General features: G+C 34.2%; 2 protein-coding genes across 2 annotated transcripts; both read left to right on the top strand.

Annotated features, from left to right (window-relative positions):
• The first annotated feature begins 2,245 nt into the window (after nt 1-2,245).
• On the top strand, nt 2,246-3,193 carry LOC124228414 (olfactory receptor 5M10-like). Its single transcript, XM_046642907.1, has one exon. The coding sequence runs from the start codon at nt 2,246-2,248 to the stop codon at nt 3,191-3,193; it is 948 nt and encodes a 315-aa protein (XP_046498863.1).
• Nucleotides 3,194-11,384: 8,191 nt separating this feature from the next.
• Nucleotides 11,385-12,319, top strand: LOC124228416 (olfactory receptor 1030-like). Its single transcript, XM_046642909.1, is given in 2 exon segments — nt 11,385-11,745; nt 11,748-12,319. Coding segments are annotated over 2 exon segments (933 nt in total).
• Nucleotides 12,320-13,463: the final 1,144 nt, after the last annotated feature.

Below are 13,463 nucleotides of genomic sequence, written 5' to 3'. Positions count from 1 at the left end.
AATAGAGGTACAAATTGAAACAGAGAAATCTTTCCACTTCAATTTGAAAAAAAATTTATGGTAATGCTCAAATATTCTCAAAAGTAGTGAGTTGATAACAATCTATATTTTTATATTGATATATAGCTTTTTCTCACTGACTGACTTCTCACAGTGTAACCCGGTATTTGGAGAGTTAACAAAATCAGAGATGCCTCTCCTCTTGGTCATACTACACTTTGATTCTTTTCATTGTATTGATGTGGAACTATCAGTGCACTGGACAGACTCGTAGCACCAAACAATGTCCAAGTATTCTTTATTTTGCTTTCAATCCTCCTCCTAAATCAGTGATTTCATGAATCATCAATTTTATTCATGATCCTGGCTCTCAATCTCATCTTTGATCCCTAGCCTGTTGATGAAATTAACTCTCTGGGGCAGATTGGCTCCAGTACGAATCCATAATGTCCACCTTCCAAAGGGTCCTCACCTCTGACCAGTACTTCTACATCCTTTATTTGGTTATGTCACCCTTCTGCTCTCCACACTGTTTCTGTTCTCCAAGTCTCTCATCAACTTCATTATCTTTCACCTCACTCTCATTAGATGACTTAACCTCAGTGCTTATAGAGAAATAATAAAGATTTCTGTTGAGAATTCTGTCATCTTTACTATACACAAAAAAACAAAAGCTGTCTGCCCATATTTTCCTCCTTCCATTTTATTAAAGATGATGACTAATTTCTCCATCTGTGCTAAAGATTGCATGTACTCAGTACCAAGCAGGGTACACGATGTTAGGTGTGGACTTTGGCCTCAAAGGAGAATCTAGGATCTCAGAGAACCAAAATAAGGTTATGCCCTTGAGGAACAAAGACTGTTTTAATTGGATTTTTTAGAATGACTTCTAAAATACTCTAGGGAATGTACCCAAGAAATCCATTATAAATCTTCCCATCTTGTTTTTACAAAATATGGTAAGTTAACTTTTACAGGTAGGTCATTTTTACATTTGTTAATGAAAAATACATTTGCTCTTTTGGGTGGAGATTAATATTATCAATGTAAAAAAATTATTTTCATCAGTTCTGTCTGTTTTTTCTATTCATATGTTAATATTTCATGACATCTCTAAAAATTAATTACTATATGCACGCTCTTCTGATGTATATATGAAAACTAAATAAAAATAGCTTTAGGTTGCAATTCTGAGGCATGATTTTTCCAGGCATATCTTACTTTCACAAAGAATTGAGATTCAGTGGCTCTAGGTGGGAGCTAAGGCCACATTTAAACTTGATCTGTATTTCCCTAAACAAATATTTTCATATGTATATTAGTTTGCACAAAAATGATGACCAAAAACTGCCACATTCTTCTCCAGGTATGTGCATTCTTTATCTACTATTCAAATTCTATCTTCTCCAAAAGGCCTTCTTTGAATGGCCATCTAAAAGCATCTCACCTTTGTTTTTCTTCATAATTCTTGCTTCTAACTGACATTACTTTATACATTTTTATCTATGTGTTTAATAGCTGTTCCTCCTCCTACAACACATGCCCCATGAGCGTGGGGAATTTCTTCATTGCTGTAACCCCAGAACCTGGAACAGAAAAAGAAAAAACAATCCTCATAGTGTACATGAAGAAATGAGTGGGTGAATTTGCAAAGCAGAGAGAGTAATTACTCATTCTCTACCTTCTAAGTCATATTTCAAGAGATGAATTCACTAATTCAATGCCTTCTGAATGAAATTAAGGCAGATATTTATGAGTTTCAAGTGAAAATGCTGTACCGAATATTTATTTTCTAGCTTGTATCTGAAAAATAAGATATCAGATGGGGAGGGACCTTTGAAATCCAAATTCGTTCAGTTTTCCACTTGAATGATTCCAATGACCTGCTGTTTTTCATAACCGATTTTAATTTCTATGCTTTTTTTTGCACAAACTTTGAAAAAAATTGACAAATATGGAGTTCTCCTAGATGATAGAAATAAAGGTGTGATTATATATAGAAATATATATATAAACAAGTGAGAAAGGGAGAGTTTGAGATACAGAGAGAAAGAGATATTACAGAGACAGAAGGCAAAAATATTTATGTAGAAGTTCTGATGTGTTTGTTGAAAAAAGAATAATTTCCCCATAGGCGAATAGATCAAAGAGTAAATGATGAAGTGCATGTACTGGGATAAATGGAATAAATGAAGAATCTGGATCAGACAGAACTCTTCACTTTCAGTTTTCAAGGGATAAGAAAATGTCTTCCCAAAACCACACTATAGTGATGGAATTCGTACTCTTGGGACTCACAAACAACCCAGTACTAGAGAAGATCCTGTTTGGAATATTTCTGGTGATCTACCTAATCACGCTGGCAGGGAATCTGTGCATGATCATACTGATCAGGACGAATTCCCACCTCCAAACACCCATGTACTTCTTCCTTAGCCACCTCTCCTTTGTAGACATTTGTTATTCCTCCAACATTACTCCAAACATGCTGTACAATTTCCTCTCAGACCAGAAGACCATCTCCTATGCTGGATGCTTCACACAGTGTCTTCTCTTCATTGCCCTGGTGATCACTGAGTTCTATATCCTTGCTTCGATGGCATTGGATCGCTATGTAGCCATTTGCAACCCTTTACGTTACAGTACCATAATGTCCAAGAACATTTGTATCTCTCTAGTCACAGTCCATTATACTTATGGCTTCCTCAATGGACTCTCTCAGACACTGCTGACTTTTCACTTGTCCTTCTGTGGCTCCCTTGAAATCAATCATTTCTACTGTGCTGATCCTCCTCTTATAATGTTGACCTGCTCTGACACTTATGTCAAGAAGATGGCAATGTTTATAGTTGCTGGTTTTACTCTCTCAAGCTCCCTCTTCATCATTCTCATGTCCTACCTTTTCATTATTGTAGCCATCTTGAGGATCCGTTCTCCCGAAGGCAAGCACAAAGCCTTTTCTACTTGTGGTTCCCATCTGACAATAGTCACTATATTTTATGGAACCCTCTTCTTCATGTACTTAAGGACTCCATCTAAGAAGTCTGTAGAGGATTCCAAAATAATTGCAGTCTTTTATACTTTTTTGAGCCCAATGCTGAACCCAGTGATCTACAGTCTAAAGAACAAGGATGTGATCCAGGCCGTGCAGCAAATGATTAAGGTAAATCTCTTTCATAAAATTACCGTTTAAGCATCTTTTCATTTGAAATGACTAAATGTCTGTGGTAAGATGGTGTTTAGAGCCTAGAAATGAGAAAGAGAGGGTTCCCAACCATACTAGGGTCCCTAGTGCAAGTTTGTTTTTGAGGATCAGCAATTTTAGTCTGTGGGACATTCCCTTAACACATAACAAACATCTCTCTTTGTTAAACTAAGAGTTGTGTTTCCAACTCCTAGGAAACAGAATATGCTGCTATCCAGATTTATAATCCTATTTGAAAAGTGTATTTTAGAATCATTGTAAAAGTACTCTATACTCCGTCTAAATAATTGTATGCTTCCTTTTATTTTTTAGTCATGGGAACTACTGTGGCTTTCAGGAACCAAACTTAAACTCAATTTTGGCAACTCTCTTAATCCAGATACTTTATTTCTTTATAGGATTTTTTTTAAAAAAACTTTTTTCTATTTAATTTACTTCTATTTGTGATTTAATCTTTTCACTGTGTAAGTTGTGGGGTGAAAGTCATCTCAGAATTTCTTCACAGACAGGATAGAACATAAATCAACATGCGTAAATATAATCATAAGTCACACGATTATAATTTGGTACTCCTTTTCATATCACTTTTCATTTCAATCTTTGCAAATGAACTAGTGAGAAAATTATTATCTCCATTTATAACATTTGGATTCTTAGGCACAGAGAGATTAAATGACTTACTCAAAGTCACTCAACCACTCAGTAGCACAAAGGTAAATCCCTTGATTCCAAATTCTTTCCTCTTTCCAACTCACATTGCAGTGGTTAAACTCCTCAGCATTGCAAATGCTGGACAGATTGCTGGGGATAATAAGCTACTGAGGTTAGTCCTGTTCCAGAAACCATGGTGAGTCTGAGGAGAGTGATATAGCTGATAATGGGTAATGTGAATTTCCTCTGACATTTCAGGTAAACATGATAATTTGTGTGCAACATACAAAGAATTATCCTACTGTTCTATGTAAAGCAGACAATATTGAGATGTGGTAGACATATTTAGTTGGCATTTTACCGATATATTTTCCATATTATAAAAGCACACATGTTCATTTTAAATAACTAGAAAATACAGACAGCTAATGAAGAAGCAATATTTATCAAAGACATTTCCTAAACCACTGGATGGTTTCCCTTTGTGTTTTTGTTAATATTCCTTCTCAATAATTTTATGCATATATAATTAATAAAACAAAATTGGAATCAATTGTCATATACAAGTATGAATATTGATTTTCAGTTGATGGTATAATGTTTACATTTCATATGGACAAAATATTTTTGGAGAACATAATTTTTAATGTAGTGTAATACTTAACAATTAACTGATTTTGAACTTAATTACAAAAAGAATAGGTATAGATTACAGAAAAAGAAACTAAAAATACTGAAAGATATAAGGAATGAAAGCAAAATTTACTTGTAATTGCCTATCTAAACAGAGCCACTCTCAACATTTTCGTGTAGTTTTTTCCACTTGGCTTATCTTGCGAACCATTATTCCGTCTTATTGATGTATCTTAGTATTTTTAAGATTAAGTTATATCTCTGTGTACATATTTCTGTGATTGGTCCTTTAGGATACATCTCTACAAGTGTTACTAAGTGCTACTAAACAATTACTAAGTTAATTGTTTCGAACAATTTTAACACTCCTGTTAATCTTCTATAGATAAATTTTTCTTCAGAAAATTTGTAACACTTTATAGTTATGACAAGCAATATTTGAGGATAACCATTTCGCTGTACTACTATTAATCATAGAAAATATTATTTAAGATTATTTACTTCTTTGATGTTTCAACTGAAATTCTTAGGAAAAGACTGGAATTTTTTTTAACAAAAAAGTTTGAAATGTATATTTAATAAAGAAAGAAAATACCTCAGCTTGATGATTGCCCTTCATGTTATTTCTGATGGTTTCTCACATGAAGAATATTTGCATATTTGGAAAAAATTTTATCTATTTTTTGTTTTGTAGCTTTTCTCAATTCTCAATTTAAATAGGCAAGTATCTATGTTATGTTATTAATTTTTCATAATCATATTTTATAGGAATATCTTGAATTATTCTAGATATAATTTTGTTGTATGTTGTAATGTTGTACGTAAGTTTTCCTTGACGTTTTTAACCCACTTCCTCACATTATTTATTGGGCAACCCTTTTTTGCCCCACAGATTTGCAATGTTCCCTTTATGATACACTAAGTGAATACATTTCTGGTATATTTCTTCTGTTCCTTTGACAAATCTATATCTATATTTGAAGTCAAATTCTTATAATTAATGTAGGTTTTAAATGTGTTTTAAGCTCTGGCAGAGGAATTCTATCTTCATTATTTTTCTCTTTCAAGTGTAATTTGAGTGAAAATCAGATGCTTCTAGCTATTCGATATTTTTGCCTCAGAATTTATGCATGTGAATGTTCACTGTAGAAAGTATATGCACACATATTAATAAGATCAAATATGACTATAGATGCAACACACATGCATTGTAAATTCTTTTAGGAATATGGAAGTTATTTTGGTATTAATAGAATTATTATAGCTTGGTCCCCAGATCTGATGAAGAGACGTATGGCATGGAGTCCACAGAGAGGACTGCTTAGGGAAGAAAGGTTACAAGTGAGTTAAGGGTGTTTTTGCCAGAAAGGCAGAGAGGTGCTGATGGCCCATAAATGAGGAAAGAAGCATTTAACTTTTACACGTTAATGCTGTGTACTTGTTAACACTTTTACACAAACATTCATTTTTCCATTATACCATTATGTGTCCATTATGCAACACTATTTTTCAGGGATTATCTCCCAAAAGGACTGACATGCTCACATGTACTCCTCAACTGTGAGTCATTTTGAACACTGAAAAAAATTATAGAGATCCAAACTAAAATAAATATTAACTTTTTAAATCATTGGAAGAAATATCTGTTAGCTTAATTGCAGTGGACAAATTCACAGTTGAAAAGTCACTGAAATTTGACAATAAAAGAGGCATCAGATATTTTGGCAAAGATTTTGCCCAAAATAAGCTAAAGTGTAAACTTGTTAAAATACTATAAGTTGGTAGAAATCTTACGAATTACTAAAACACCATCATATAAATAAATGTTAAAGGTTATGTACGGAAAGTTGATAAAAACACAAACATGCTAAAACTAATGAGTACAAATATTAGAAAGCAAAAATTCGAATTAACAGACAGTTTTGTGTAGTCTCTGCGTTTAAGAAAGTTCAAAAAGACTGGCACTTTCTACATTGATGGCATCAAAAAGAATGATAAGATGAAGCTTTTCTGGAAATCAGTTTAACAATGTGTCTTAAGGAATCTCAAAAGTGTTTGCATACTTTTACAGTTAGTCCAATTTTGAGAATGTGCTGAAGGTATAATGAGAAATGGGAGGAGATTTTCATAGCAACGTTTGCTTTATGATGGAGAAAAGGGAAACAAGTTATGTATTACATACAGGTCACCCACTCTTTACACAGTACTGGGCTAACTGAAACCTGTACAGACTGGAAACATGTGCTTGCTTTGCATGGATCCCAGTTACCACAACACTGTTCAAAGTGAGGACTGCCTGCATTTAATAACCGGCTAGGCATAGACATGTGCCAGACAAAATAGAAGCTGGCTGTAAATATCTAGAATCTCTGGAGGGGTGTATTGACTGTGATCATCAGGAGACTGGGACTATAGCATGACAGATTTTTGCATTAGATTGTTATAGAGACATTAAAATGAAGAAATTCCCAACGAATGAAAGGGCAAATCATTTTATATAGTTTTTTGTGAAAAAAGAAGGGCACACCAATATATATATTATGATAATTTTGTAAAACACTAAGATTAAGGAAAAGTAAAGCTTGTTCTTGATATCTATGTCCCAATTTTCCATGATAAACACTTATTGCCTTTATTAGCAAGAAACAAACAAAAACTTTCATTTTCAATATCATCCAGATCCCAAGACATTAAATTAAAAAATCTTTACTGATTAATGTTTGAATTTGAATATGAAAGTAGGAAAAAGCAGGGATTAAAAACCTGTTCTACACCAGTGTGGAACAGCTTGGTCATCCATGTTTTTCTAATTCAATCTCCTACTATTTTTCCCCTTAAAAGTATTGTGCTTCCAAATATTTTGACTTTCTTCAGTGTTAAATAAAGTCATGCTTATGTTCTTTAGAGTGGGTGATGAGGGCAAGTCAATATCAATATCTACAATATTTTAATCTAGAAAATAAAATTTTCTTTCATTCAGAAGTTTCCTTCTCAAGAGAAAGTTCCTCCAATTAAAGGATTTTTTCCTCTTCTTCTTCTCAAGCTTAAACATCACCTTCAGATAGTCAGCATACTATGACATTAGAAAATTGAAACAAATTAAAGTTGAGTTCCAATAAATTGCAACATGTCCCATACACTTGATATCACACTTTGTATTTAACCATCAGGAAATCTTGACTGTTCTACTTTCTAAATATTACATATTGAATCTTAACACAACTTGTCAGAATTTCCTCTGCTACCAGTCAGGTCTAAGATGAAATTATCTTTTGCCCAAACTATAACAATGATCTTTCTCCTTCCACACTTGACGTCCTCTATCCTCCCATGAAAGCCAGCGATCTTTATAAAGATAAACCACATCATGTTACGGACTTGGTATAATAGTCCAAGCCTTTCCATACCACTTGAGCTAGAATATAAACTTCTTAAGAAACATCATGGAGTCTACAAGTACTTATGTGATGCCTTCCTATACACCTCTCTAAATTTTTTGACCCCTTTCTCCTCAGTCCTCCTGCCCTTGCCACATTGAATTTCTAACTGTTTCTTGAATATGCCAAGCATATTCTTACCTCAGGGCCTTTGCACATACTGTTCCCTCTGTTTACAATGTTCTCCCATCAGACCTCTGGGTGACTCACTTCATCACTTCATTTAGATCTCTATTCTAATAACACCTCCTCTGAAAGGGATTGCCTGGCCACTTGTCTAAGTTAACCCATTTCAAATAGCTCTTTAATCATGAACCATGGTCTATTTTTCCTCATACCATTTATCACTTCAGAAATGATTATTTGTTTATATGACTCTATTTATGTTAAAGTTACGCCCCTAGTCCTGAAATGGCCAGCCAGTGGCTCTTGTCACTAGAGCCCATTGAGAGCTAGAATGAGGAAGAAAGTCCCTGGTCATCTTCTTCCTCAACACACAGCTCCACCAAAGTTTTCCTTGGAAGGCTACAGCCACTCTAGCACCTTCATTGTGAATCTGGAAGAGATTGAAAAAGAGACTGAGCTCTATTTTCTTCCTGTCAACTCTGACATCCTGTTGGTTTCTTCCATTGGCCAAATTCACCTGGAAACTAGTTACCAAAGGAGCTCCATTGGTGTGCTCCCTAAGGGTAAAACTCCAGGTAGACAGAGCAAGTGGAGAAGAAAAGGCAATAGCTTTGGGTGGGCTAGGGTGACAAAGGGAGAATCACCAGCACATCTATATTATCTATATATCCACAATGTTCCCTAGCTACGTATTATTCCTACTGAAAAATAAAGCACAAGGCTCAGATTAATAAACAGCTAGTCCAAGTTCAACAAAATTTAATTCATCTCCCAATGGTATTCCAAAAACAGAAACTTTCTCCCTAAACCATGTATTATTCTATCTTACATGTCATAAATAAGAGAACTTAATATTTCCCCATGTCAAAAAGTATTAAGACATTAAGACATAAATTAAAATAAATAATGAGTCCCACTGGTTCATAATTCTCAGGAGATTTGATTCCCTGATGATATTGGGGAGTGGGTAAAAATCATGTTCTCAATATGATTATGATTTACAAAAGAGTAAAAGAGAAAGTGGTTGTTCATATTTTGAATGATTTTCTGCTGGAAATAATTAAACCCTAGGGATTCGGTCCCTTTATAACAATTCCATTATAAACTCTTCACTTCTTCATATGCATGCTATCATTGGGAAATCACCCTTCATTCACAGGTGAGATTAGGTATTGTCGAAATATCTCAAATAAGTATTTTAATCAAAAAATAAAATTATGGGTTGAAACATATTCTGATGGAGTAGTAAATGTCTTGAATTAAATTTTACTAGTCTTTCAGAGTATAAGCATTTGTAAATGGAGAATGGAGATGAATCTTGCCCAAGCCCCACAGCTAGGAATCAGAGGATATGGGTTATCCAGGCAGAAACTCTGACTGCAGACCCGAGTAACTGTAACAATTTGCTGACTCTCAAGAGCTAACCGTGCTTGCTCTCTCTTGTTTCATGAAGAAGAATAAGGGGATAGTATTAAATAATCTCTCCGGTTCCTTCCGAGTTGACAATGTTACTCTTTATAATTATAGGCATTGTATCATATAATGGTCTAGAGCCCCTTCATGGAGAATGGGCCACTTTCAGATTTATAACCTGTATTAATTATTCAAAGTTAATCCAAAATGCATTTCATGAGGAAACCTGGGTAGTGGCAGCAAGCATCTACATGAGAGAGCCTCCATGTGAGGGCGAATGTCATGAGTGTAAAGCCTCAAGTGTCCCCTGAGCCACTTCTGTCCACTTGCAAATACTTCTCTCTGAAGTCACCTTGCTCAACTCATGTAGGATGTTGTGTTCTGTTTCTTTAAAGGAAGGTTATTACCATAAAGCACTTAGTTAAACTATTTGGAATGTTCATTGCTCGCATTGCTCATTTCCACACAGTAAAGATTTGAATGGAGCTAATAATTATTTTGGCTCCTAATTAATGTTTAAAATATAGAGACTTAATAATGTACCATCACAGCACCAAAGTGAGTTTGTCTAGTATGAAAATTACTATGATCTTTGAACTTAAAGAAGAAAAACCACAAAATTCTTATGATATATTGATTTAGGAGACTTGCCTTACATTTTATTACCCTGGTCAATAAGCCCAAAGTCTTCATGTGCAGAATGGAATAATGCAATGGGAAAGAATGCTGGAGTGGTACATTCACAAAGTGCCTTACAAAGTAACCTGTGTCCATCTTTGCTGTTTCAGCTATCAAAAAGAGTCAGAATAATATCGGCATACCTGGATGCATGTTATTGAAAGAAAATGTAGATTTTTCCATGATGGTCTTCATGATCACTTTTATCTTGCACAAATTTTGGGAGATGCACTTTATGATATCTTGCATGCCATCTCAATGTATAGGTAACATGATTATTATTTCAAAATGACCATGTAAATGTTTTAAAATACTTAAATTGATTCATGCAATAGAGTTTTTCTCTTGCTTTTGCAAGAGTTAAAATAAGGTAAAGTTACAAGAAAATTGTTATGATGTAAGGATATTTTTGTCGATCTTTTCTTCATGATTTAGCCCCCGACCAGTGAGACTTTTAATATGTTATTTTACCACTCCCCAAAGAATATTTATGCCACCAATATATGTGTATGTGTATAGCAACACACACACATATTATTTACGTATGTTATATACATCTGTTTTTAAACAAAAACACTTACTTTTGTGCTCCATGAACCAACTTTTGATCTCAATGATTGGCAATAATATACAAAGCAAAGGAGAAGCTTTGAGCTGAGTCTTAAAATTTAAGTAAAATTTGGGGAAATCAGGGCCTCCTGAAGTGGACTGGAGTGGGGAAAATGGACAGACTTTCAGGGAGAGGGAACAGCTTGGAAATAACATTGAGTTTAAATGGACAGTTAGATCCTGGTTTTACAAGAATATGTGCCATATATCGTTTCCACATCTCTAAGTCCATTCAGCTCTGAAACACAGATAAGTGTCAATGACTGAAGCTTTGGACACTACATCAACAGGTATATTGAAAAACAAAGGATTACAAATTCAAAGAAACAATGTTTAAGGAAATTGTAATTGAACAAAAACGACAAAGACTTGCAGTAACAGAATGATTTTTCAAACAAGAAAAGATTTGCAGAAATTCATTTAAATATGACAGCTTTTATATAAAAGACCTCTATATTGATTTAGACATGTAATACATCAATCACATGCTTACTTATGTAACATGTATTTACAAGTTTAAGCGAAGGGGAAGAGGAATCGGATGACATGTTGAGGGTAATGCAGAAATGACAAAAGACAAATGCATTTTTTATTTTCTTTACTTTAGACCTCATTTGAAGCCAGCAAACACAATGTCAAAGAAAAACTATTCAGCAGTGACTGAGTTTATTCTCCTGGGACTGACTGATCGAGCAGAGTTGCAGCCTGTCCTTTTTGTGATTTTTCTAGTCATCTACCTTATCACAGTAATTGGCAATGTGAGCATGGTTTTGTTAATCAGAAGTGACCCAAAACTTCACACTCCATTGTACTTCTTCCTTGGTCACCTCTCCTTTCTAGATCTCTGTTACGTGAGCAATGTCACTCCTCAGATGCTGGTTAATTTCTTATCCAAGAGAAAAACCATTTCTTTCATTGGTTGTTGTATACAATTCCACTTTTTTATTGCCCTGGAGATCACAGAATATTATATGCTCACAGTGATGGCTTATGACACATGGCCATCTGCAAACCCTTGTTGTATGGTAGCAAAATGTCCAGATCTGTTTGCCACTCTCTCGTTGCTACTCCTTATATTTATGGCTTTGCAAATGGTCTGGCACAGACCATCCTGGTGCTTCGTCTCTCCTTCTGTGGACCCAATGAAATCAACCACTTTTACTGTGCGGACCCTCCTCTCTTAGTTCTTGCCTGTTCAGATACTTATGTCAAAGAAACTGCAATGTTTGTGGTAGCTGGTTTCAACCTGACTTGTTCTCTCACCATCATCCTCATCTCTTACATTTTCATTTTCATGGCGATTCTTTGTATCCACTCTGCTGAGGGGAGGCACAAGGCTTTCTCCACCTGTGGGTCCCATCTGACAGCTGTCACCATCTTTTACGGGACACTGTTCTGCATGCATCTGAGGCCCCCTTCTAAGGCCTCTGTAGAACAAGGGAAAATTGTAGCTATTTTTTATATCTTTGTGAGTCCTTTGCTAAACCCTTTGATCTATAGTCTTCGGAACAAAGATGTTAAAAGAGCAATGAGGAAAGTGATCCGAAAGAAATTCTTTACTAAATAAGATAGACGTTTTGGTCACAGATACATAACATATCCATATTATCTGACCAGTTAATGAGCATTTTAAATTAACCCATCACTTTTTGTCATTAAGTAATTTTTATCTTTTGTAATTCTCATGTGGGACTTAGAAGCATGTGTCAAATTATTTGCTAGAGTTTACAGTGTTATCTCAGAGAATCAAAAAGAAAATACCACATAGAAATTCAGAGACAAGACTAAAAGGCATTGTTATTGCTCTATAAAATCAATAAAGAACAGAGGAAATTACCTATATTACTCACAGAGGTACAAAGTTCTAAAAGATAGAATTATCAAATGATTCTATGCCAATGATAACTTGTTAGATTTTTATAGTGCTTAATAAATTCCAAACTATTTTCCAGAAACTCATCAACTATAGCAGATGAGTTTTTATTTCTTTTCTCCTATACAAATTATACAAATTATATAGCAATGAAGATCTTTGGGCATCTCAGATTATTGCTCTAAGCTGGAAATACCAAATTTCCTTCAGAAGGGTTTTCTTCTTTTTCTTTTTTTTTTTTTTACTAATATGCATTCCCATTGTAAAACTGATTTTGTGATTTCACTTGATTTTTTATTATGAACCATTTCCAACACACAGCCAAAAATGGAAAACAATATAAAGACTAGTTACGGAAGCTTAACTAATCATTGTTAAGTTTTCACACAATGCCACTTCTGTTTCAGATATTTCAGATAGTCACATATTCTCAAATTGAATCCTCCTTGTCTCTCTTTCTCTCCTAATTTCCTACACCAAACTCTGATATGAATTAATGTTTCTTATCACTCCATAGAGTTTTAACTTTTCTGGGTCTTTATGCATTAACAGAATTGCATATTATTTTTATATAATATTACATTGATTTAGTTATAAATGAAGATTTAAAACTATATAAATGAAATCACTTTTGTATCCTTCTGCAATTCACTTTTCAATAAATATTGTTAGATTTATCCATTCTGGTTCATTTAGCAGCACTTTTGATTGATAATTCTATGGCAATATATAAATAAACCACAATATTTACATTCATTCTTCTACAGATAAACAATTACATTTTTCCAGTTCCTGATAATATGAAAATCCAGCAATACATTTTCTTGGGGAATTTGGG

The sequence above is a fragment of the Equus quagga genome, chromosome 17 (genome assembly GCF_021613505.1).
Source record: "Equus quagga isolate Etosha38 chromosome 17, UCLA_HA_Equagga_1.0, whole genome shotgun sequence".
In the NCBI taxonomy this organism is placed as follows: Eukaryota; Metazoa; Chordata; class Mammalia; order Perissodactyla; family Equidae; genus Equus; species Equus quagga.
The sequence above is the reverse complement of the archived record's forward strand: the minus strand, read 5'-3'. Positions and strand labels throughout refer to the sequence as shown.

Bases quoted from the DNA above. Each gene is read 5' to 3' on its own strand.
- LOC124228414 (XM_046642907.1), top strand. From the start codon at position 2,246: ATGTCTTCCCAAAACCACACTATAGTGATGGAATTCGTACTCTTGGGA.